At 39.6% G+C, this 24,008-nt stretch overlaps 3 protein-coding genes across 5 annotated transcripts in view; 1 reads left to right on the forward strand and 2 right to left on the reverse strand.

Moving 5' to 3' along the window:
• Nucleotides 1-1,375: 1,375 nt before the first annotated feature.
• On the reverse strand, nucleotides 1,376-4,832 carry LOC125491003. The gene is made up of 3 exons (XM_048631758.1): nucleotides 3,370-4,832; nucleotides 2,952-3,117; nucleotides 1,376-1,770 (listed from the first exon to the last, which is right to left on the reverse strand). The coding sequence occupies exons 1-3, from the start codon at nucleotides 4,567-4,569 to the stop codon at nucleotides 1,376-1,378; spliced, it is 1,761 nt and encodes a 586-aa protein (XP_048487715.1). The 5' UTR covers nucleotides 4,570-4,832.
• A 2,077-nt stretch (nucleotides 4,833-6,909) lies between these two features.
• On the forward strand, nucleotides 6,910-12,853 carry LOC105393985. 2 transcript variants are annotated; one of them, XM_048631782.1, is made up of 8 exons: nucleotides 6,910-7,047; nucleotides 7,450-7,820; nucleotides 10,023-10,103; nucleotides 10,473-10,491; nucleotides 10,581-10,704; nucleotides 11,027-11,188; nucleotides 11,453-11,695; nucleotides 12,559-12,853. In XM_048631782.1, the coding sequence occupies exons 1-8, from the start codon at nucleotides 6,998-7,000 to the stop codon at nucleotides 12,772-12,774; spliced, it is 1,266 nt and encodes a 421-aa protein (XP_048487739.1). In that variant the 5' UTR covers nucleotides 6,910-6,997; the 3' UTR covers nucleotides 12,775-12,853. The 2 variants fall into 2 exon arrangements, with proteins under 2 accessions (XP_048487739.1, XP_048487740.1); XM_048631783.1 differs by having other exon boundaries at nucleotides 6,916-7,051.
• A 1,351-nt stretch (nucleotides 12,854-14,204) lies between these two features.
• LOC105393995 (breast cancer anti-estrogen resistance protein 1) overlaps nucleotides 14,205-24,008 on the reverse strand; it is a 61,570-nt gene continuing 51,766 nt past the window's right edge. For both annotated transcript variants that reach the window (XM_048631490.1, XM_038120104.2), the window contains exons 2-8: nucleotides 22,171-22,311; nucleotides 20,886-21,020; nucleotides 19,787-20,089; nucleotides 19,201-19,387; nucleotides 18,195-18,435; nucleotides 17,633-17,804; nucleotides 14,205-15,620 (exon numbers count right to left, since the gene is read on the reverse strand). In XM_048631490.1, the coding sequence (XP_048487447.1) occupies nucleotides 15,108-15,620; nucleotides 17,633-17,804; nucleotides 18,195-18,435; nucleotides 19,201-19,387; nucleotides 19,787-20,089; nucleotides 20,886-21,020; nucleotides 22,171-22,311 (1,692 nt within the window). In that variant the 3' untranslated portion in view covers nucleotides 14,205-15,107. The remainder of the gene's footprint in view (nucleotides 15,621-17,632; nucleotides 17,805-18,194; nucleotides 18,436-19,200; nucleotides 19,388-19,786; nucleotides 20,090-20,885; nucleotides 21,021-22,170; nucleotides 22,312-24,008) is intronic.

The following is a 24,008-nucleotide window of genomic DNA, read 5'->3' on the forward strand; positions in this document are numbered from 1 at the left end:
GAACACTTATTTGTATACATGAAGCATCTTTTAATCTTATTTCATTCACGAGAGCTCTGAGGGAGGTTTTTACATATATGGCTACTCCATCGTTTTGGTTCATATTGTTCTGGGTAGCTAAAGACGTATAGTTAGGTAGATGTGGAATGGGTTTGTTTTTGTCTAATCTACACTCAGTTAGTATTAATATATCCGCTTCGAATTTCAAAAGAGAGAGAGTTACCTGTAGATCGTCAAAGTTGTGATAAATACTTCGTATGTTTTGTGAGATTATTGTGAGGTCCGTACTGCCTATAACTACAAGTTTGGTAAACTCATGAATATCACATTTAATTGAGTTCGAAATGTTTGTGTTGTCTATTTCGTTCAACGTTAATAAAGAATTATCCATTATTTAATTCTAATGTAGTGAGATCGTAAACAATTGATTTATGTACATGATAGTAAACCATAGTTAATAATATTATGAAACTGTATATTTGGACATAGCTTAATTTGTGTTGAAAGTGTAAAGTTGTGTGTGTGTGTGAAATTATAAAAACATTTTTCAATTCAATTAAGAATTTTATGTGTGTGAGATGAATGACATGTGATGTGTTTATGTGTAATTGTGATATGTACATATGAAGTATTTCTCTTAACATAATAAAGCAAAAGTAATAATGGCAAAAATATGTAACAAAATCTTGACATAACAATAATGCATGCGTAGAGAAGGCGAGAAGCGCCAAGATTAGTCATTGTCCATTAATGAGGTTTTGAATTTGTATTTCACTTCTAATCATAATAATTGACGACCGAATGGCGTAGTGGTTAGTGACCCTGACTACTGAGCCGATGGTCCCGGGTTCGATTCCCGGCTGGGGCAGATATTTGTTTAAACACAGATATTTGTTCTCAGGTCTTGGATGTGCCCGTAAAATGGCAATAGGCCCGCCCCCTATTACATTGGGACTAACATAACACTCTGGCGAAAAGTGGGTGCAGCAATGCACCTCTGCCTACCCCGCAAGGGAGTACATTAGTACAAGGCGTGAGTGCGTGTTTTTTTTTTTCGTAATAATTGGAGACCCTTCGTCTTTACGCACGTAGACTTTTCCATAGGCAGTCCAACAGAACTTGTAAGACTTTGATTTAACTAGATCCCGTGCTAGAAAGTGTAGTCGGGAAGCCCTTGCTGTCAGTTGTTCAGACACGTATATAGGGGTATTCTCCGTGTTTTCAGAACGAAAGCCCAAATGCTTTGCCCTCAATTTCTCTTTATGCTTCACGTTAAAAGCCTTACAAAGCTTTAAAGTATCATTTTTTACGATAGTTGACGAAGTCTCTACAATAATTGGGGTATTAAAGGTATTTTCTTTCTTTCCGCGCACCCTCATATATGTGCCGCCACCCTATAGATGTCTTTAATGTCTTCCTTTTTCAGTTGACCTCCAATGTTTGCTGACAGATTTAAAACCATATCTATTAAATCTTCCTTGGTTTCCATGTCTTTTTTAGGAACACTTTTAATTTCAAAATTAGATTTCCGGCTGTCCATCTGCATGTTTTCAATTTTATCTTCTAAAATTGAAATGTATTTCTTATCTTCCTTCATCTGCACTTCAAGACTCTCAATTTTCCGCTTTAAAACGTCATTCTGCTCAGTCAGAAATGCCAATGAATGTTCAATATTTGCGTTTGTCTGCTGTGTTTCTTTTAAAGTCTTCGCATATTTTTTGAATTCTTGGTCTTGTTTGTCCATAAATGTTTCGATCATTTCCTTTATTTCTGTTTTAAAAGTTGTCAATTCGGTTGTTACATCGTTCATTTCTTCTTCTGATTGTTGGCGTGGTCTCTTAACGCGTTGGACTGAGTTTGTAGCATTTGCAATATCTGGGTTTGAGGCCGAAAGGCCTGACAACTTTTGGGTATTCGACGGGGGCGTGCGTTGGATATTCATTTAGTATAAGAATCAGCCACAGAGAAAAAGAAAAAAGGATCGGGCCGGAGGATTTGAACTCGTGCCTCTAGCGTCAGAGTCAGTGTTCTTAATATCAGCCACAAATAAAAAGAAAAAAAGATCGTGCCGGGGATTCGAACTTGTGCCTCTAGCGTCAGAGTCAGCAGTCTTAACGAATAGGCCACAGATGCTTCTGAGTATCACAGCGAAATTCGTGTATCTATTCGTCGCTTTGTTCGGATATCTACTTCTTCGAAATACCTCCGATATCTTTATGCTCTCCTGGTACTTTTGAACCAGTGGTTATGTGAAGTGAGATAGGAAACAGCTTTTTCACTCACCCAGTGAGTGATAAGTGAACGTTCTTTCTTCTATGCACTCCTAATATTCCATTTCGAATTTTTGTTATTAAAAATTGATTTCGATTATTTAAATAATTTTGAAAATTCGGCAAGAGGTCTGTTACACGTCTACTCAATAGTGAGGTCCGGGGGGAAGAGGAACAAAAATAATTATTTTCCAATGCTTTGTTGTTGTGCCTTTTTTGCATTGTCTGCCGAAGTTTCTTCGGATAATGCCAGTGATCTATTATAAATTCCGCATTCGTTACGTATTAGTAAGTGACTTACACGGCGCAACAGGATATCAATCATTTTATTATTATGAACTTGACAAAGCCAAGAAAAATCAGCAGTAGATAGTATGACAGTCTTCGCAAATTTACATATGTCCTTTATGTAGATGATTGGTTTTACTTCTCGTTCAAATGTCGTTGTTGCAACGTCTATCGTTTGGCAGAGTTGCAATGTTGGATACGTTAGAGAAGTTTTATCTGGCCACCATTCTCTTAAGGCGATATAATTGTAATATGAATTTGGCTTAGGATTAAGAACTTTCATACATTTTATGCAATCTTCACAATCTGTGTCTTTAAGTATGACTGAAGCCAAATACCCTGCAACGTACACAGTTGGCTGTTTTTCAAAAGTTTTGAAAATTTGCTCCAAACCTTCATCCTGATCCTCCAAATTTTCTATTTCAGGGATATGCAGGACCGGATGATCATTATCTTCGAAACTTGTGGTCGGCGCGGCGATGTCATCTGTAGATCTTACTTTTACAGATTGGTTAGAAAAAACCACCTCTTGAAAATCAAATAAGATTTCATTGTTGTCCTGTTCGCAATTTGACCCCTTACCTTTAGGAGTACTGAGGCGCGTTAATATTGATGACTTCAACGCAGATACGAAGTGGTGACAGGTAGGATTTCTATTGGTCGGACTATGCTGTCTTATAATACCAAATAAATTCTCCAAGGCATCTTGATTCAGCTGGCGCAAATTCAAGTATTTGAATTTTTCAGAGACAATCTTCCAGATATCTTGGAGAGATGTTATCGTAATTATATACCCATTCACACATCTAACATTTCGCAGTCTTATTTGGCTGTCGGACTTCAGAAACTGTAGGGTTTTTAATTTTTGTTTACAATCTTGCCAAAATTGATGATGGAAACTATTTTTAGAAACATTTTGTCTGTAGTTTTTTTTAATGTCTTTGTTAGATGCTGGTCCGTTCGTGGCATCAAACAGGCGATCCAACAGTTCCACAACTTCAGCTGTTTGTAAAATTGCGACACTTTCTTGTTTATTTTGAATACTCTCAGCTTGTAATTTTAATACGGCAGCCACCGTATTGCTTAATATTTGGGCAGCCAACTTTACCCTCATTTTTGACCTGTACTTTGGGGCCACGTGTAATTTTGTTATTTTCTTAAAGTGCAAGGTCGTCCGGTTCTTCTCCTCCAGATTTATAAGGTGTTGCCATTTAGCAGTTTTGCCATCCATAAGCAATTCACCGGCTTGCAGGAAATTGTTTCGGATGGACTTGAAAAGGTGTGGGACATCGTATATTATGAATACTTTTTCATTATCTAATAAAAAATAATTTGACTCTACTGAGACCGGAGAGAACTTTTTCAATAAATTTAGTGCTCCTACGTTGGTAGGTCCTTGATCGCAAACGGTAGCTATAATTTTGTAACCAGATGCAGTCATCATTCTTATAACCGTTTTGATAATGACACATAATTTTTCTGTTTCAATAGTCCCACTCACGAAGTAATGTGCGATAGGCTGCTTCATTTTTTTTCGTATGCCTTGAAGCATAAACACGAGAGCGTGGTCTGCAATTTTTGCAGAACGACCACCTTCGTTGCCCAAATCCACATAGCCATCTATTTTATCTGCAGAAATATTGTATATGAGTCGACGTTTCAATGCAATTTCATCAAACAGTATGACACATATTTTATCATCTTCTTTCAATTTTTCAGCATTTGATTTTAAATGTGTTATAATATTAGGATCTATGCCAGGTTCTAATTTCATAGTCTCCAAAATAGTTTGTAGCGTCCGCACACTTGGCATTGAGAGGAGTTGACTCAAATATCTATATGCTTTAGGAGATTTTTTATATAGAGCAAGTGCTACAATTTTATTCAATTTTGACCAGCGACGCCCTTTTGATTTACGTTTTTCATTTTTTATAGTCGATTCTATCAGACTTTTCAAAACGGGCGAGGATATGCTTTCAATCTGTTTTACTTTTTTCCGAAGATCTTTCATCGCAGTTTTGTATTTTTTCAATTTAACCAATAATTTTTTCTTTCCAGGTGATGTAGGTTCAATATTTGAAGTACATTTTTTCTTTATCTTCTTAGGTTTTTTAACTTTCGTTATTTCGGTAGTCGAAGACAAAGGAACTGTAAAAAATGTGAGATTAAATATAATTACCACCGAAAAATATATTGAAACTCTAAGCACTTTTGCCAGATATATGCTTTAAAACTTACTTTGGCTAGGTCTTATATTTTTTTCGTGTGCAAGTTCATCAGTTTCAACTGATGTTATTTCAATATTTGATGATGAAGGAACTGTAAAAAAATATTACATTTTACATACAAAATATAATTTATTCTTAACCATTTAACTATAATAACATATCATAACCAAACTTACTCGTGCTAAGACTTATGTTTTCTTCGCGTAAAAATTTTCCTTTTGTCTTAGATATTGAAATTGATGATATTTCAGTATTTAACGATGAAGGAGCTGTAATAAAAAAAAATACATACTTAATAATTATGAAAAAAAATATATTATACTTATTCAAAAACGGTTAAACCATACTTGGACTAAGTCTCATCCTTTTTTCACTTGAAAATTGTTCGGTTGTCATAGTTATGGCTGCAGATGTTATTTCAGTAGCCGAAGATGAAGGAACTGTAAAAAATTAGTACTTTGAAGCCTAATATTCCGTAAACCAATCACTGAATCAAAAAATGGTTATGCACACTTATCATATTTTTGAAAGACCTATTCAATGATATCTCACACCATCAAAACAGCGGGATAAAAAAAAACATCCCCGGTTTAATTGTGTAAGCACAAAAAATAATTAAAGTAAATATATAACTATGTGAAATATTAGCTTGATATCTTAACCCGTTTCTGAGAAAAAGTGTGGTGACAGACAGACAGACAGACGCACAACAAAGTGATCCTATAAGGGTTCATTTTTTCATTTTGAGGTACGGAACCCTAAAAAACTATATAATTTGGCAAAATATACGAAATTATTACCATGGGTTAAACAGTCAAACTTTCTTTTTGTTGACGTTTTTATAAATTGCGATTTTTCAGCAGTCGATGTTGAGGGTACTGTAACATTAAAACAAAAATTACACACTAAAACCAGACCAATAAAATTCATAAAATAAAAAAATCTAAATAATTCTAAAATACCAATATAAAAACAAATTTAGTGTTGAATATTGAATGTTATTAAGTGATTTAAATATACTGAAAACTGACCACATTTATCAATCTTAGGAGTGCAGTAATTATGATCAATAGATATATCAAAAGATGGCTCTGCAAATTGTAATTCATTATGTTAGTGTAGTGTAGTTTTTTTATAAAACCAGGCAAATATAAGCTAGACATTTTCATATAAAAATACCTGTTATCTCAATAATAGGATCAGAAGTTATTGTTTTATCTACATGTAGTGGAAATCCAATTAAGAGCTCATCTGCCAATGGCTCTGCAGTAAGTCCCACACATGGAATTGCTTTTTTTTTCAATTGTGTTCCCTTTTTCTTAAAATGTTGTGGTAAAAAATGATTGCCACAAATTTGTTTAAGTTGATGTAGCTTTTCAATGGGCACATAAGCCAGATCCTCCTTACCGGTCATCTTAACCCATTGTTTACATCTGCAAAAAACGTTTTTATCATTATTATTAAACAATTGAATATTATTAAAGTATATTAGTTAAAAGTCACGTGACTGGCAATATTTGTATGGAGATCGAAATCCAGGAACTAATTAATGATAAATAAAAATATCGATATCGATAAAAAAACATTCATGCACTATTGTTGGTTATATTGAACCCCCAGTTATTTTATTAGTTTTTCATTTTTTTATTTAAATAATGAAAATCCTATGCTGCTTATGTAATTATAGCTTACCTTTCCTCATCCAGTGGAAATTTGGCCATGAAAAGTCTCTTTTGGCCATCTATACGACCGGCTCTTAAACTACATATTTCACATGTTTTATAAAACATAATTACTATCAATAATATCACGTAACACTAATCGGTACCTCCACACAAATACTACACATATATTCACAATAATAATAATATATAAATAACTATTAAATCCAAATTTATTTATGATTTAAAAATTATTTTTCAAACATAACTGTTGACTGACTGACACTGACAGATGACAAAAGCATAAATATCTATGACAGTCGTGCTCGCCATTATTTTAAGTACGCGTTTCATACTTCATTTTTTCCAGACTGTCTTTCGCCAGACTGTACAGTGCAGTCAGTACATTGTTTTGTAGTTGTAGTTATGTTTGTTGCATTGCCTTTTCCTCAAATTAAAGTTATTAAAGTATAGTCGCAAACAAAATTAAAATACGGAAAATAAATACCAAAACGATTGTATTTATCAAAATATATTAATTATCACAGTTATGGATGATAGCGACAACTCACAAGAAGATATAAAGAATGGGAATAGGTGGTAAGTAGATATTGTTAAATAGCCCCCGGCCCCCCACTTCAAATAAATTGTAGTCCGCGCTTTTATTATGGTTGTAATATAATAAATAAACAAGATGAACCACTTACCATAAAATTTGTTGCATGAAAGGAGCCTCCCCGAATGACGTCTCTACTTTACTTTATAAACGTCGTCGGGCGCACCCTGAGCAGTCGGCGACTGACGCTGTTGTGGCAGGCTAATCCTTTCACTTCAAACCCTAGACACGCTGTAGAATTTTGTGCATGTCAACAACACATCAGGAATACAAAATTGCATTCTCTATTCCTATACTTATAGTAAGAATTTATGAAGACTCACTTCATAAATTATGTATCTCTTGCTAGATTTAACTTTAATGTAAACAATCATCTTGCCTTACAGCCAAAAAAGGTGTCCGCAATTTACCATAGAAGAAATTGGCAAACTTGTAGAATTAGTTGAAAAATACAAATTTGTATTGTTAAACAAAACTACCAATGCAAATACTATTCGTTGTAAAGATGTAGCTTGGGTAAGAATTGGCAAGGCTTTTAACAACCAGGGATTTCCCCATGAAAGAAGTGTTGAGAGATTGATAACCAAGTGGAAAAATTTAAAAAAGCAGACTCGTATCCTTTTTCGTAATGATAGTGATTTAAATCAAAGCCAGCATGACCCTATTTTTCATCAAATATGGGCATTACTGGCAGAAAGTGATAGCAATGAAGCATACTCAGCAGATGTTCCGCCAGAACTTTCTGATGATGAAGAGGGTAAGAACCTACTTTTCATAAGATTTATAAACTTGTCTTCAACCTGAAGGTTGCATGTAAGAGGTCATATTAGTCCTAGTTATTAGGCTACCTATTGTTGGTAATTCCAAGTATATTAAGTTATGGTAATCATTAAATACTATACTTAATACAGAGTACAAATATTGTATTTGCAATCTCAAATAGGCTCATCGCTATAATGATAGAATTAACAGAACATGATTAAAAGTGGAACAGCACTTCTTCATAACCTGTATTTGTACTAGCGGTGACATATTATGTATCTCAAGTCATTTCTGAGGGACGAACAGAGTGGATTCAGAGCGGGGCGATCTTGCACCGACCAGATCAACGTACTGCGAGTGATTCTGGAGCAGTGCAATGAAATGCGGAAAGAACTCTACACTCTGTTCGTAGACTTCGAAAAAGCTTTCGATCGGGTGAAATGGTCTAGCATTTGGCGAATCCTTAGGCGAAGAGGTATACCGGCCAAGGTTATACAAATGCCTTTATGAGGGTTCCTCTTGCCGAGTGATGCACAAAGGCCAACTAACAGAACCGATAACAGTCACTGCCGGAGTCAAACAGGGCTGTTTGCTGTCCCCGCTTCTCTTTCTTGTAGTCTTGGATGACGTGATGCGCAGAGTGAGTAGTAAAGAAGAGAGGGGACTACAATGGTTGCAGGATAAGACCCTCGAAGACATAGACTTCGCCGACGATCTCTGCTTACTCGCGACATCTCGTGACGATCTTCAGTCCAAGACCGATGACCTCGCAAAAGTTGCTGCTGAGGAAGGCCTGCGCATCAACTGTAGCAAGACCAAAGATATGCGCCTAAATACCTCCGATTCAGCCCCCATATATGTGAACGGCGACGTTGTCGAACAAGTGCAGCGTTTTACCTACCTGGGGAGCGTCGTGGACCCACTGGGCGGAGTGGAGGCGGATGTAGAAGCACGCATCAACAAAGCCCGAGCTGCATATGCGCAACTGAAGCCTGTTTGGACGTCTCGCATCATCACTCGGCGTACCAAGATCAGAGTTTTTAACTCCAATGTCAAGTCAGTCCTCCTGTACGGGTGCGAGACATGGCTCGTTAAGAATGAAGTAACCAGTAGACTTCAGGTGTTCGTGAACAAATGTCTGAGGCGCATACTGGGGATCTACTGGCCACGAACCATATCTAACGCAAGACTGTGGGAGATGACTGACCAGACACCCATTGACAAGGAGATCCTACTCAGGAAATGGCGCTGGATTGGGCATGTGCTGCGGAGACCAGACAATCACCTGTCCAAACAAGGGTTGAAATGGCAAGCGAAGGGGAAGAGAAGGCCGGGCCGCCCCCGTACCACCTGGAGGCGGTCAGTTGAAAAGGAGGCTGCATCAACTGGTCTCGGCTGGGACGACCTGGAAGCGGCCGCGCAGGATCGGGAGAAGTGGAAATCCTTTCTTCGAGCCCTATGTCCCTGATGAGGGATAAGAGGATTTCATCATCATCATCATCAAGTCATTTGTAATGAAACTAATTAAATTATAACCCCCTTTTTAGGGTTCCGTAGCCAAAATGGCAAAAACGGAACCCTTATAGTTTCGTCATGTCCGTCTGTCCGTCTGTCCGTCTGTCACAGCCGATTTACTCGGAAACTATAAGTACTACAGTGATGAAATTTGATGGGAATATGTGTTGTATGAACCGCTACAAAAATATGACACTAAATAGTAAAAAAAAAAATTGGGGGTGGGGCCCCCCATACATGTAACTGAGGGATGAAATTTTTTTTTTCGATGTACATACCCGTGTGGGGTATCAATGGAAAGGTCTTTTAAAATGATATAAAGTTTTCTAAAAAACATTTTTCTTAAAGTGAACGGTTTTTGAGATATCAGCTCTCAAAGTCGTAAAAAGTATGTCCCCCCCCCCTCTATTTTTATAACTACGGGGTATAAAATTCTAAAAAAAATTGAGGTGATGCATGCTAATTAACTCTTTCAACGATTTTTGGTTTGATCAAAGTATCTCTTATAGTTTTTGAGATAGGTTGATTTAATTGCTGCTACGGAACCCTTTGTGCGCGAGCCCGACTCGCACTTGGCCGGTTTTTTAATATAAAAGTTACAGAATGTTTTAGCTGTTGAACTGTTTAGTCCCTCTCTGTCAAAGAACAGAACAGTTTTTGGTAACTAAATTATAAATTGCAGATACTAAAAATCAAGTAAACAGGAGAAAAAATGGGTGGGACAGATGCAAAGTAAAAAAATCAGTATCAGAAGATATTGCAGGTACTTTTGCTGTCATAATTTAACATTATTCATTATTTGTGTGTGTGTATTATAATATTATATTAAAATAAATAACATAATATTTCGTAGTGCATTTTATAGTATTTAAACGGTATTCCATAGCTTGGTTTTAGCATTTATAAAAACAAGTATACCGTTCAAAAGCCTTATTTATTTACACACTAAGATCAACATTGAGAAATGACATAGGAATCAGACTTGATCTCCAGAGCATCAGTATATATTCTTGTGGGACTTGTTTTCCTGTTTTTAGTTTTGTTTACCTATTTTTAGCGTGCAGTCGGGTTTTTTGTTGTTTATAATATTTTTTTTATGTTTATCTTATGAGGGTAATTCTATATTTTTCAGATGAAAGTGGCAGTTCAAGGTAAAATTCACACTTTCAATAAGTTAGTTATTTTAAGAAATTACTCATCATCTGTATAAAAGTTAATTATTAATCTTTTAACTTTTTAGGGAAAGATCTGTGAATTTCTCACCTCAGGAAACAAAACTATTAATTCAGTGTGTAAGGGAAGAGAAAAATATTGTTTTCAATAAAAGTTGTTCATTAAACTTAAGAAGACGAGCTTGGAATAGGGTAAGCTATTTTCTATATTTTAAATTTAAGTTAATTTTGGAGCACTAGGATGATATTTTGTTAATATAATAAGCCTTGATTGGGTTGCTGAGGCCAGGCTAGTTTTTAAGTAGTGTTTATCCTATTATATCAATAAAATATATGCCAAAGCGCTATCTACAGGTTTGGTGGGCTGAAACAATGCTTTACTAGAGCCACCAGTGAAAAAAACATGCCTACTTTATTTACAAATTAGACGCGTTTGTCTATCTAGTACTCTGTTGAGTATGTACTACAGCTATGAAATGTATACCTACTTATAAAATGTAATGACACTTCACAGATTGCTAATTCCTTCAACAAGCAAAGCCCAGTAGAAAGAACATCCAAGGTTCTGCATACAAAGTTTGTAAATATGAAGAATAAGGCGAAACTTCTTAACCTCAAATCTTACATGAAAGATTTTAGCCGAAAACACAGTAAATTAGTCAACGAAAATACTAGGGTAAGTGTAGCTTTATGAAGGCTATATTCTGTTTCATAAGAATCCATACAGAATACACTTAGGTCCACCAAACAACGAAACGCTTATTAATTAAGTAATTCTGGTTTGGATAAACTTGGTTTGTGAGTATATGGGACATAATTGTACTTAAGTATACCTGAAACATGCACGTTTTTTTAAATCCTGCTTCTGACTAAATTAACATTATCATTTACCAGCCACTACCATGTTACTGGCTAATCACATCTATTTCTCCGTCCACAGCAAATAAAACCTGAGCCTATAGAGGCTATAGAGCCAGTATTCGAATTGAAGTCTCACATCGACGAATCTCACGACGACGGGTTCAATGACCTTGGCGACGTGTCGGGCCGCGGCCGGCTGAGCCCCGACCCTCTCAGCACGGTGCTCAACGGCGACGCTGGCACCCCCTGGCATGTAGCGGAAAATAGGGAAGTGGTGAAGAGGCAGCTGGAACTGCTGGACTATCAGATGGAAACTGCTAAGGTTTTTTTTTTTTTTTTAAATAGCTTTCGTGCAATCGGCACGTTTAATACAACGAGATATAGTCATGGCTCGCGCAACAGAGCGCTCCAAAACTTATTTTTTCGTCATACAGTGACTCCCCTGATACGCATGGATTAAATTAATATTGACGACCGAATGGCGTAGTGGTTAGTGACCCTGACTACTGAGCCGATGGTCCCGGGTTCGATTCCCGGCAGATATTTGTTTAAACACAGATATTTGTTCTCGGGTCTTGGATGTGCCCGTAAAATGGCAATAGGCCCGCCCCCTTGAGACTAACATAACACTCTGGCGAAAAGTGGGTGCAGCAATGCACCTCTGCCTACCCCGCAAGGGAGTACATTAGTACAAGGCGTGAGTGCGTGTGTGTGTGTAAATTAATATACTTCATGAAACATAAAATTTGCTAAATTATATCATCATCGAATACGATTGGCAATCCTGTCTCTACGATGACGAAGCCTAGCTTTTGTGTTGATCACTCATCATTATCATGGACGTGATTAGAAGAATTATTCATCATAACCAGCCTCTGGTAAATTACCAGTTTTTTATGCAAAGCATTCCAGCATAGCACTCTGAACTTAATTTAAATCAATGGACCTGTCCGACCGCCATCAGTGTCCACGTTTCTGAACCCTGAACCATTTACTTCATCACCGGCATGGCAATACTTGAAGACTTTTGTCGAGGAAGTCAGACTTTTCGGAACAGCTGAGGAAGATATGCGATGAAACGTTCCAAATGCGGCCTAACCCAGATGGATGCACATTGCAGCATATCACCAGACTTCTTATCTTCCAAGTTCCTCCCCATCTAACCTGTCGCTTCCAAACTTCCAGCTAGAACGGCAACGCCTACTAGACGCCATGCAAGCGGAGAGGCGCGACCACGAGACGCGAGCCACAGAAGCGGCCTTGAGGCTGCGGGCGGCGCGACTCGAAGCGGTTGCCATGGAGACGAGGCTGCCCCCCGCGCACCCCGCGCTCGCCTACCCCCCGCCCGAGCTCCCCGCGCGCGAGTATGCAGCCTCCATGGAGTTCCAAAGTGATTTGTGAGTTTTTTAAGAATGGCAATGTTTTTAAAAAGTTATACTTTTGTGATCCGGATATTAGTCGCGCGGCTGGTAGGATTTTTTAGTGCCAATTTCTCCATTGTCGGTTATCTAACCGACAGGAATTGATTTATAATTAAACGTCATCTCCATATAAAATTCATGAGAGATGTGTCAAAAGTTAACCACTACTCCCTGGTTATGCTCTAACCAAGAATGGAGAAATTGGCAATAAACGTTTATGTTTACTGACTGATAGTTGTTTAAGTTTAAACTCTATGTATAAATTAAGAGGAGTTATAGAACAGAATGTTATTTTAAGATGAATAAGTATTTCTATGTTGTTTATAAATCAGTAAAAGCTACTTTAACTTGCCACAAGTTTATTATTACGTCATAGACAGGAATAAAAGTAAACACAGATATAGATACGAAAATTTGTATACTTTACTTGATTGATTGCGTTTTACATGATGATTAAGTCATAAGTTATTATTAAAATTCATTATTATATAATACGTTTTGTACAATTTCAATCTATACCTAACTATGCTACAACATCTATAAAATATATATTACATGGCAACTATAATACAGCATGCTTTTTACATTGATACCTACATATAAAGTACAAAATTAGGTACGTTATGTATTACACTCACTTTTAAAGGCCTCGTCCATGAATATCGCTACAATCTTGACCATTTAAGACTATCAACATAACTTAAAAAGATACCTATACTTTATTGATCTCTTTATATGCAATTTTATGAGTTAAAATGGTAAATATTGTCGTGATATGTTTGGACCATGCAATGAAGGACTGTATTGTTGGGATTTAAGTTCGGTATAGAGAAGACCTACCGACTTTAGTAATTTGTGTCTATGACTTTGGCTAACAAAGGCTGATGATTTGATGACGGCAAAATACGTGTAATTAGAATAACTTATAGTTAAATAGTAAGTACAACAAAACATTTAAATAAGTAAAACTTTGAAGGAATAACACACTCTAGTGTTTAAGTTAAGTTTAAGCTTTTGGCTTCACCTCCTGAATCACAAAACGTGGTCTTTGACTTCATAAAACTTCTACTATGTAACCGACATCAAGCTTATGAAATACCTAGTAAGTTAGCAACAGCCGTAAGTCAATAGTTAACCCATAGTTGAGCACACGCTAGGAATGCGATCAGCCAAATAGACATGCGACGATTTTTATTACAAAAATATTAAGTCCATCGACAGATTTGAAGGATATTGGCTGAGGCAAAGTTAAGGAACATTGTATAGGTAAAGTAGTTAATAATCAATAACTTCGTTATTTAATCATTGATTACGGAAATCACAAAAACAAGCGTAGATACAGACCTTGATGTTAGTAAGTTTTGGAATATCATGGATCACTCACATAGCATCTTTAAAGTAGGTAGTAGTAGGTATCTAATAATGTGTCAGTCGTAAGTAGTTTCTTTTCGTTTCCTAATGAATGAGCAAACGATTTAATTAAGTACAAAACAAAGTAAATAGTTGATGAATGCGTCTGGTCTGGTGTTCACAACACTTTGTAGTGATCTCGTTGTAAAAGCTAAAACTAGTGTATTTGTCTTGTTAAGTCTTTCTGCCACTTCGCGGGCTGATGCTGGCTTGGGGGACTTAAGTACTTTCTATCTAAGTACATTAATAAGGGTAATTGTTTCAAGTATTTTGGTACTGATACAATATCAGTTCAGGAATTTAGTGTCACCTAAACCATCATCAGCCTCAGCGATAAGTGGACTATGCGTTGATTGACGACATAATTAATGTTAAAACATCCACAATCTAAACGTTAGTTCACGAACATGTTGCAAAAATGTATAAAACTGGACGGACAACTCAACTCACTAACTGCAAATGAGCATCCAGCAATTAAAACTCGCATCCTACTCTCAGTTGAAGCGAATATCGCCTTTAAAACAATAGCCAATTCGCCAAAAATACCATTCAATTTCCTTTCGTTTTCGTGTAAATGCATGTAAAATGTTCTCTTTATCTAAACGTTGGCAGTTTACAATGAAAATACTAAGTACCTAGACAGTTTCGTTTTTATCTTTGGTAATGTTATGCTTTTATTGTGAGCACGATCACTAGCTGCTGATAACGCAGCCTTGTCCCGACACATTCGCACTAGCTCCCCTAGCAAGGCGGTTCCAGGGAGACCACAGAGTACTTGATCCGCAAACCACTCGCCACAGATTAACTTGGTCAATGTGAGTGACACTCGCACTTCACCCGGCGAGGGCGTTCCAGGCGACCACAGAGTACTTGATCCGCAAACCACAGAGTAACTGTGAGTGACTATATCTGCAGCGCAGCGAGCGCGGGCGCGGGGTCGTGCGGCGTGAGTGCCTCGTTCGGCACGGGGGTCTCGGGCGCCGCCGGCTCGGCCGCCCGCAGCAAAACCCGCCTTAAGTCCTGCGCCCGAGAAGCTAATAAACGCGCCGCCGCCGCCATCTCTCCCACAGCGTGAGCACACGGGAACTGCTGCGCCGCCACTCGCGTCTTATTCACGAGGTTCGCTAATGCATCTGATAACGCATCCGACGCTCTCAAAGCCCGAGTTTTGAGCCCGGCGTGGGATGCACTTCTGTGCACTGTATCTCCGACATGTACAATTCGATGTGCGCTCAACACGACGAATTTCCCGTGCGCTAGGAAGACGTCGGGGGGCTGCCCCATGTCGATGGTGCGGAGGAAGGCCTCGACGGCGGTGGCGAGGTGGGCTCCGTAGGTGGCCGTCTGCGCCGCGTAGAAGGCGGCCAGCTGCCGGTCGTCCGGCGGGAGCAGCGCCGACGCCGCCGCCGCGCTCACCTGTGGATGGAAATGGCAACGTTATTCCATGGATCATTTTATGAACACTAATCTTTACGGAGATGAAATGTAGTGGAGACACAGCTATAGGCTAATTCTGAGCGGTTCTATTCTATCCTCTGTGGGGGTGTTAGTATTAAGTACCGGCATGATGCCTGATAAGCGGTACTATAGTACCAGCTTCTCGTACACCTGCTATTAGGGTTTCTGCTCGAGAATTCTCGAGCTCGAGAAGATTCGAGAAATTCGGCTTCGTTCGAGACGAGAAAAAAATCTGAAGACTCGAGAATTTCTCGAGCCTTGAGATAAAAATTAAGAATATTCAATTCGAATTTTCCTGTGCCGCTTAACAACACACACGCATACCATGCACGTGTATTATGATTTATTATGTTTCATCTCCATTTAAGCTAGTGCTGTACCTACTGATAATACCAATGAATGATTAAAAGATAACGTAGGAATAGTCCGTACTGTTTCTTAGTTCAGGTGGACCAAAAGAAGTCATCCGAAGTTGTTTGTCTCTCATTTTTTTCTAAATGACAAACTTCGATTCTATTTTTTGATTATGTTTATTTGTACCTTTACAATTTTATTTGTAAAGTCGATAATATGATATCGGCCAAATGGGCGCCGTCACAATTGATTGCCATACTGGCTCGTTTTATGTCATTTCTCATCACTTCAGCGAAAACTTCGGGCGAGAGATTCTCCCACTCATGTCGAATGTTGTCTTTAAGGGCATCCACAGACACGGGTTTATTCACATAAACACGGGACTTCAAAAAACCGTAGAAAAACTGTCTGGAACGGTTAAATCGGGCGATATGGCAGGGAAAAATGACTGATAAAACGAAAAAGAAGGCGACCCGAAAACTGAATAAACACAATTATTCCGCGTTCTTGGGGAGTCTATCACTCCACGGCTTCTGAACTTGTATTCTGCATTTGTCTAATCCACTAATATCAAAACTGATTTGAAATTGGCTGCCATTTGCACAAATGAGAGCAACTTCCAATAGGGTGATTACTTTTGGCCCACCTTGTACTAGTAATTAGTAGCTAGCTAGACAGCTAATTATAGTACAGTATTTTCTTTGTGATTAAGTTGACAAAGTAAAAAAAAGGAGAATTAGTGTTTTTTTTTTAATTAGTACAGTATTTTCTTTGTGATTAAGTTGACAAAGTAAAAAAAAGGAGAATAAGTGTTTTTTTTTAAATTAAGCCTTTTTTCTAAAGGTTTTCCTAGAAAGGCTCGAGACTCGAGAAGACTCGAGAATTTGGGCTCGAGAATTCTCGAAGCTCGAGAACGAAAACAGGTCGAGAAATCAGAAACCCTACCTGCTATATGCTAGTCAGCGAGCGCCACAGTAAAACGAGCATCCAGCAAGCGTCAAACATGAGCTGCACGTAGTCAGTCTCTCTGCTAGGGTTTCCACCTCGCTCCTCCGCTACTGCCACTAACACTGCGTACAACACTCACCTCGCCCGCATGGTCGGCGTCCATGACGAGCGCGCCGAAGGAGGCCCTCGGCTTGTCAGTCTACCGGAGGGCAGGGTTGCCATTCGCTACTATCCTGCTATCACTATCACTTTCTACTGCGCTCACCTCCCCCGCATGATCCGCATCCCTCACGAGTGCATCGAAGGACGCCCTCAGCTTGTTGGGCAGCGCGGCGCGGATCAGTCTCTCTGCCAGGGTTGCCACTGCCTCACCCGCCTACTGCCCCTGTCACTATCTATAGTCCTCACCTCGCCCGCATGGTCGGCATCCCTAACCAGCGCATCAAAGGAGGCCCTCAGCTTGTCTGGCAGCGCGGCGCGGATCCCCGCGTTGCGTCGGTCCACGGCCGAGCGCGCCTCCAGATACACGTAGTCAGTCTCTCTGCTAGCGTTGTTACCTAGCTACTCCCCCACTGTGACTATCAGTCTACTACGCAGCTTGTGAGTCTCTGATAGGGTTGCCACTGCGTCACTTGCCTATTGCTATTAAAGTTATCTATTATCCTAACCTCGCCCGCATGATCCGCATCCCTGACGAGTGCATCAAAGGAAGCCCTGAGCTTGTCGGGCAGCGCGGCGCGGATCTCCGCGTTGCGTCGGTCCACGGCCGAGCGCGCCTCCAGACGCACGTAATCGTACTCTTCCGTCCACTCGTGGGTCGGCGGCGGGACTGTTGATCGCCTGGAAGGAAGGGAAGGAACAGTTGTAGTTATTGTCGGGTTTCTAGATTGGGGAATTCTTTGTGCATGTGAATGCTCTAAGGCATGTCCGCTCAAAATTCCGCTATCTTGATGAGCCTGAATGAATCGTTGGTCTTCATTGAAACAGAAGTAACAGGGCTTGAGGAGTATTATTAAGGAGCCTCCTTGAGTCATTTAATATCATGTTCCTTGTATACGTTTGTCACCGTTTGTCATATAACTACGTTTGGCAAACCCCACACTAGGTTTTGGGTTTGGAGTCCATAAATTTTGTTGCTGCGTGCCCAGTTGGCCAAAGGTTTCACAAATTTCCAACTTCTTAACAGTGCATTTTTCGGTTGAATTATATAAACTAATATAAGCTTCTTACCTAAATAATAAGGAAGCATTCCCGTGTATAAACGAGGCAGCTCGCCTCACATCTTCAGTGAGCGATCGCGCGCACGCCACTAATTGGTCGAGGGCATCTTGCGTCCCGTCCGTTGGTTCTTTGTCCCGCTCTAGCCGGTCCGGCGACCAATCACCGGCGTCCAGCGCGCTGGTCGCTTCGTGCGTTATTCTCTCTGCGTCTTTTAGCGCTTTCACTAGCGGCCGTAGTTTTACTGCGATACCTGAAACGTGGAAAATTGAAAATTAATTAACTTACAAATTAAAACATAAAAATAACTAGTATCATTACCAGATATTGGAGATGTTATAATTTTATTTTCCTTTACTGTTTTACTGTGGAGAATAACCCCAATTTAGGTCTAAGATTCCAACTAAAATTCTATCTACATTATAGCGAATTGAGATCACTTGAGACTGGTCAGTTAAATTATAGCAATTGATAGAACAATATGACCCACTTTCTTCCATTAAATATCACATTTCTTGGTACAAATGTTCTAGTGGCATGGCACGCAGATGAGTTCAGATGACTAATGTATCTCAAATTTACAATCTTACGCGAATGCGTCATGGCTATGTTACAACAACAATTAACATCTGAATGAATGATTCAATAGTATTTACTCATTCATGGATATAATTGTGTGGAGGTGCCAGACTGTGGCGTCACGTTTTCCCGCGGAATTTTCCTGGATAAAAGTCTAGGGACCATTATGCGGTAATCGGTAACAGAAAGTATTCATCATCATCTCAGTCTTATCCATGCAATCACTATTGTCTTAGGGCTTCGAAGGCATGGATGGAATTGCTCGGTATTTGATTCGCATGTAGTTACCTAGTTGCATCATAGCGTTAGTTATTTGTGCCTAGTGCTAACTCTTCCACGGTGGCGTAATCCTTTCGTCCACCCTTACCTCAAAGGTGATTCAAATAACTAAATAACCCTTTTTATTAACTACACCGCTGTAACCTCAATCTGTACTAACCTTTATCCTGCGCATCAGCGGCATTAGCCAGAGTAGCGTCAGCAAACACAGCTAAGTCGTGCAAGGCGGCCCTCAGCCGGGCGCCCGCCACACGGACGTCCAGAGCCCGTGGCCGCAGCGCCCCGCGCCGCCGCCACCCGGGGGTCACGTAGGAGAGGAGTCGGGATACTGCTGCTGACGCTTCCTCCTGGAAGCGGGGTGTATGAGGTGAGAAATGGGTGAAGGGAGTATGGAGTGACGTATCGGTGGCTTCGCCCGACGTAAAATGGATAGTCAGCGAGTATGTGACTGATGCTGACTGGCGCTTTATATCACCGATGACAAACTCTCAGAGATATGTCAACTTGTCTAAGCAAACTCTAGTTTAACTTTACGGGTGTGCTAAGAGGAAGACCTAAATCTGAACATCGCGGAGATTTATGAACCGACAAAACTTAGTGGTCCAGCTAGGTAAACAAATATCATTCAGGCTTCAGTTCGGAATCAACTTCAGTTTGGACCTTAGAAGATGTTTTCAAGTGAGTGAGCTAGTTGCAGGAACCAAAACCCCTACAAAAATAACAATAAGTTTGTTCCGCAGTCATACCTGTAGCCTCTCCAGCGCCTCCAACGCCGCGTCACACGGCAGCGGCAGCGCGCGCGCCCGCGGCACGTCATACGTGCTACTAGCCGACGCGGCCGAGTGGGCCGAGCTGCCCGAGTGGCCGGACGCACTAGACGTGGCTGACGTCAGTGAGCCAGTCCCACTGCAGGCTGAATCAGCTGATGCGGGGCGCGGCGCGCGCGGGGCGTCGTACCAGTCGGTCAGCGCGCGCGGACTGTCGTAGGTAGCTAGTCGCTGCACCGGCATCGGGGCTCGTGGCACGTCGTATAGGGCGCATTCTTCTATCTGTAATAGGGATGATGGTGAGTTAGGTAAGTACTAGGGAAGTAGGCTGGCTGCGCTAAATTAGTGGCATATGTAGGTACTTTCACGAGAGAGCCACGTACTGGAGCTTCACCCCCACTAGCCCCTCAGAATAGAATAGAGTTAGGAACATTGTCGCGAATGACGTAGATATCTTATCATTTATCAAGTGAACGATTATCTATCTGATAACATCGAGGTATCAAATCAACTTTGCTGTCGTCAACGGTTCTGTAAGGATCATTAGTTTATTGGCAGCTTGTTGTCCACGGACGTCATCCACTCATCCAAAGTTCAGTCATGACGTATGCACTGGACAGTTTCCTGCTGCCAGGAGTGCAAATTCCCAAAACATAATCTCCTTATTATTATTATTTATGTAGTCAAAACACAGATGTGTCACCGCTAGACGTGATACCATGCATTAGTTTTCTTTCTGTTTGGTAAATCCCATGAATACCTAATATACCTATCGTGCCGTAACTAAGGATATCACTATCAAGCTCTCATTCAACCCAACATCGCAGTCTGTGCAAACCAACCTTAGTGAAGCTAGGCGTGTGCGGCGCCGGCAGTGGTTGGTGCGCGACGGTAGGCACATCACTACCAAGAGAGAGAATGAGAATTTGGCCAAGATCGCAGTCCATTGCGTGTACAAACCCACCTTAGTGAAGCTGGGCGTGTGCGGCGCCGGAAGTGGTTGCTGCCCAACAGTAGGCACGTCACTATAAAGCTATCATTCAGCCAACATCGCAGTCCATTGCGTGCACAAACCCACCTTAGTGAAGCTGGGCGTGTGCGGAGCCGGCAGTGGTTGGTGCGCGACGGCTGCGGGCGCGCGCGCTCGCCGTCTAGCCGAGTTGCCGTCGAATACTGCGCCCACCACGCGCAGCCGGTTTCCTGGACATATGCCCTGGAATTATAAAGAAGATATGATGTAGGTTTTTGGCTTTTAGTTGAATCAATATGCCAATAAAGAGTTAAATAAATAAATAGTAGCATGGGACGCACTCCTGCCGGCAGGAGGACCTTAGACAGGTAGCCGGGTGAATCACCTAATCCATGTCTATGAAAATATTTTGAACCAAGCATGCTATAATCATTCCACAAGTTTCACTTACGACACTAGTAATCCCAATACTCCGACCATTAACAACCTAATGGTCGAAGTATAACAATACCAATGAAGTACGTTGAATTAAAATGAATTGAATAATTTTAGATCGTAAGAACGATATTCATCCGTTTTCACTCTACAAATCCGTCATCGCTCCAAAACTGAAGCCATAATTAAGTAATAAACCCCCAAAATTGAGCCAAATTGCGGAATAAACCAAGATTAATGTCGGAAAATCGTGTTTCCGCCAAAAAGGTCAGAGAAAAACCACTCGTGACGTGAATTACTTATTCTAAAAGTTATAAGATGTGCAAAGTTTTAACGAGACTTGTTCGCAAATGTCCGGTAAACTGTTTTGAATGCAAAAACCTTGGTCTCTTAGTTTTGAAGCCTTTTAAACAGATTTTATACAAAAGTTTCCCGAGACATGTAATTTACGTCGAATACGCGGAAAAAACAGCTTACATTGCTGAAACTTTGTTTTGTTTTTATTACGAAGTTACGCATGCCTATTTACTTACCTAATCGATTTCAAAGTTAGCAAAATATTCACGGGTTGCTTTACTTTGTTTTTCTTCTTTTATACCTTAGTAAAAGTAATAAGACCTTCAGAGAAAGTTTTAACTGACTATAGCTAGTCGGTCCATCGCGACCTCTTTCACTGTTGTTGAATCTCTCTCAAGGACTAGTCCGTTGCCGCCATACAATCTGGGAGTTTACACAGCTAGGCATGTTATCTTATCTTGTTGTAACTTATTTCATCCATATTATTTATGTTTCTTGTTCGTCGAAAGTACACTAGTAACCACGTAACTTGACCAAATTGGACTGGCAGCAAAATTCACACACACACATCCACTCGCCCCTCATTATACCGCATCTCCATGGCTCCATACATATTGGTCAATTTACATAGTTCATAGCGCAGCAACACTTCATCGCATACCTGCCTACCCCGCAAGGAGCAGAGCCACCAGCCGTCGCTGCCGCCGGTGTTCTGCTCGAGCACGGTGAGCAGGTCCCCGCGCCGGAAGGCCAGCTCCTCGGGGGACTCCGCTATGTTGTCGTACAGGGCGCGCGCCATGCACTGTGGACAAGGATACCAAGGTTTAATAACTGAGAATCCAGAGAATTAATATAAGTATAAACGTTATGGAAGGGGTACAGACTGAGGATATGTAAGTACCCAAAATAATGCTGATGGACAGCAGAGGGCGAAACTAAGTAAGTAATTTAATTCGTCCAAGACCCGAGGACAAATATCCCGACCGGGAATCTAACTCGGGTCTCCCTCCATAAAAGCATAAATGTACTTATGACATATTATGAGCAAATAACTCAGCTGTCTAATAACTAGAGGTGGCAGTTATAACACATAGCAACTTATATATCACATTATATTTATATAATTTCATAATGATTATTAAAATAAAAGAAAGACTGTTATAAATATAATTATTTTCCGTAAAAACTTTTTTTTCGTGACAGCGCCATCTTACGGCGTTATAATCAAATTATAGTTTGTCAAATCTAATTAGTTGCTAAAATCGTCAAGAGATGTCTCTAGATTGGCCAACGAATCGAATATTGAATGAGTAATATGTATGAAATATTATGATCCCTGTGTACTCGTATTAGAGCCTATTTTGCTTCGTGCTATTTTTCATTATGAATATAATTTCAACTACTGTTATGAGTATCATTATATTGATTGTCTTTATAACAGGTTATCGTTTCGGTATATCGTCGCGCGTAAATTATAACTGCTCGGCACATTGTTTAAAGTTAAATATGTATAAAAACAGTGTGTTTAGTGTATAACTTTATTGTTTAGTTCCACGTGTTAACTTATTTGTAATATTCAATCATAATTCATAAATATCATTATAATTTTAATATAAACAAAGAAAAACGCAAATCAAACATGGATATTTATGAATAGAATGTTCCTAATACCTAAGTATTATGTAAAACTACACATACACTCATGCTTATTTTACGAGTAAATTATAATTCTACCCCATAAGTAACATACGAGTACATATCAACTGAACAAGTTATAAGTATCATATTTTCAAATTTTACGTTATAGTTTGAAAATATATTTATAATGATGATAACGTATCGTTCATTATACTGTTAAAAAAACAGCAGCTTAAGATACCTATACTGCTATCACAATAACAACTTAGGATATTACTTATACTGTTACTTTATATTCGTTATCTTAAACTGTTGTCTTAAACTGTTGTTGATATAACAGTTTAAGACAACGAATATAAATTTATAATATAACGTATAATTCATTATTAAGATTTAGCCGTTATAACCACCTCTACTAATAACTGATTTATTTATTACATTACAGTACCCACTAAAAGCCATATTTAATTAACATGACAAAATAGTTCGCCAATGTAGAGCAACACGAAGCCACTAATCACAGTCAAGATAATTATCCCACCCTTGCAATGGCACATTTACCTGGGCCCATAAATAGGGTTCTACGCGCGTCAAATATAGTTTCGTATTATTTATATCCGAAGTAGTCATTAGAATACGACCCCAGCACGTGGGTAGGCACATGCGTCTGCGCATGTCGGTACAACTCGTGCAATGTAAATGGTCCCTCATGGCGTTAGGGAGACCTATGAAATCAGTTAAACACCCTCCTGCCTCATCATCGCACAGAAATGCAGGCAGATAGATGTACTTATAGTTGATAGTAGTCTACATAAACACAATCATAGTATAATAATCTATACTTACAGTTAAATTTAAAAT

This window comes from Plutella xylostella, chromosome 29, assembly GCF_932276165.1.
Source record: "Plutella xylostella chromosome 29, ilPluXylo3.1, whole genome shotgun sequence".
NCBI classification, from domain to species: Eukaryota; Metazoa; Arthropoda; class Insecta; order Lepidoptera; family Plutellidae; genus Plutella; species Plutella xylostella.

Excerpts from the sequence above, each read along its gene's own strand:
- LOC125491003 (XM_048631758.1), bottom strand. The coding sequence starts at position 4,569 with ATGAAAGATCTTCGGAAAAAAGTAAAACAGATTGAAAGCATATCCTCG. Across the intron at positions 3,118-3,369 it reads GCCAAATAAGACTGCGAAAT|GACAACAATGAAATCTTATT; the intron begins GTTAGATGTGTG and ends AATTGCGAACAG. Across the intron at positions 1,771-2,951 it reads TTTGGAGGATCAGGATGAAG|AAATAAAGGAAATGATCGAA; the intron begins GTTTGGAGCAAA and ends CTTTTAAAACAG.
- LOC105393985 (XM_048631782.1), top strand. The coding sequence starts at position 6,998 with ATGGATGATAGCGACAACTCACAAGAAGATATAAAGAATGGGAATAGG. Across the intron at positions 10,705-11,026 it reads GAAGACGAGCTTGGAATAGG|ATTGCTAATTCCTTCAACAA; the intron begins GTAAGCTATTTT and ends GACACTTCACAG. Across the intron at positions 11,696-12,558 it reads ATCAGATGGAAACTGCTAAG|CTAGAACGGCAACGCCTACT; the intron begins GTTTTTTTTTTT and ends CCAAACTTCCAG.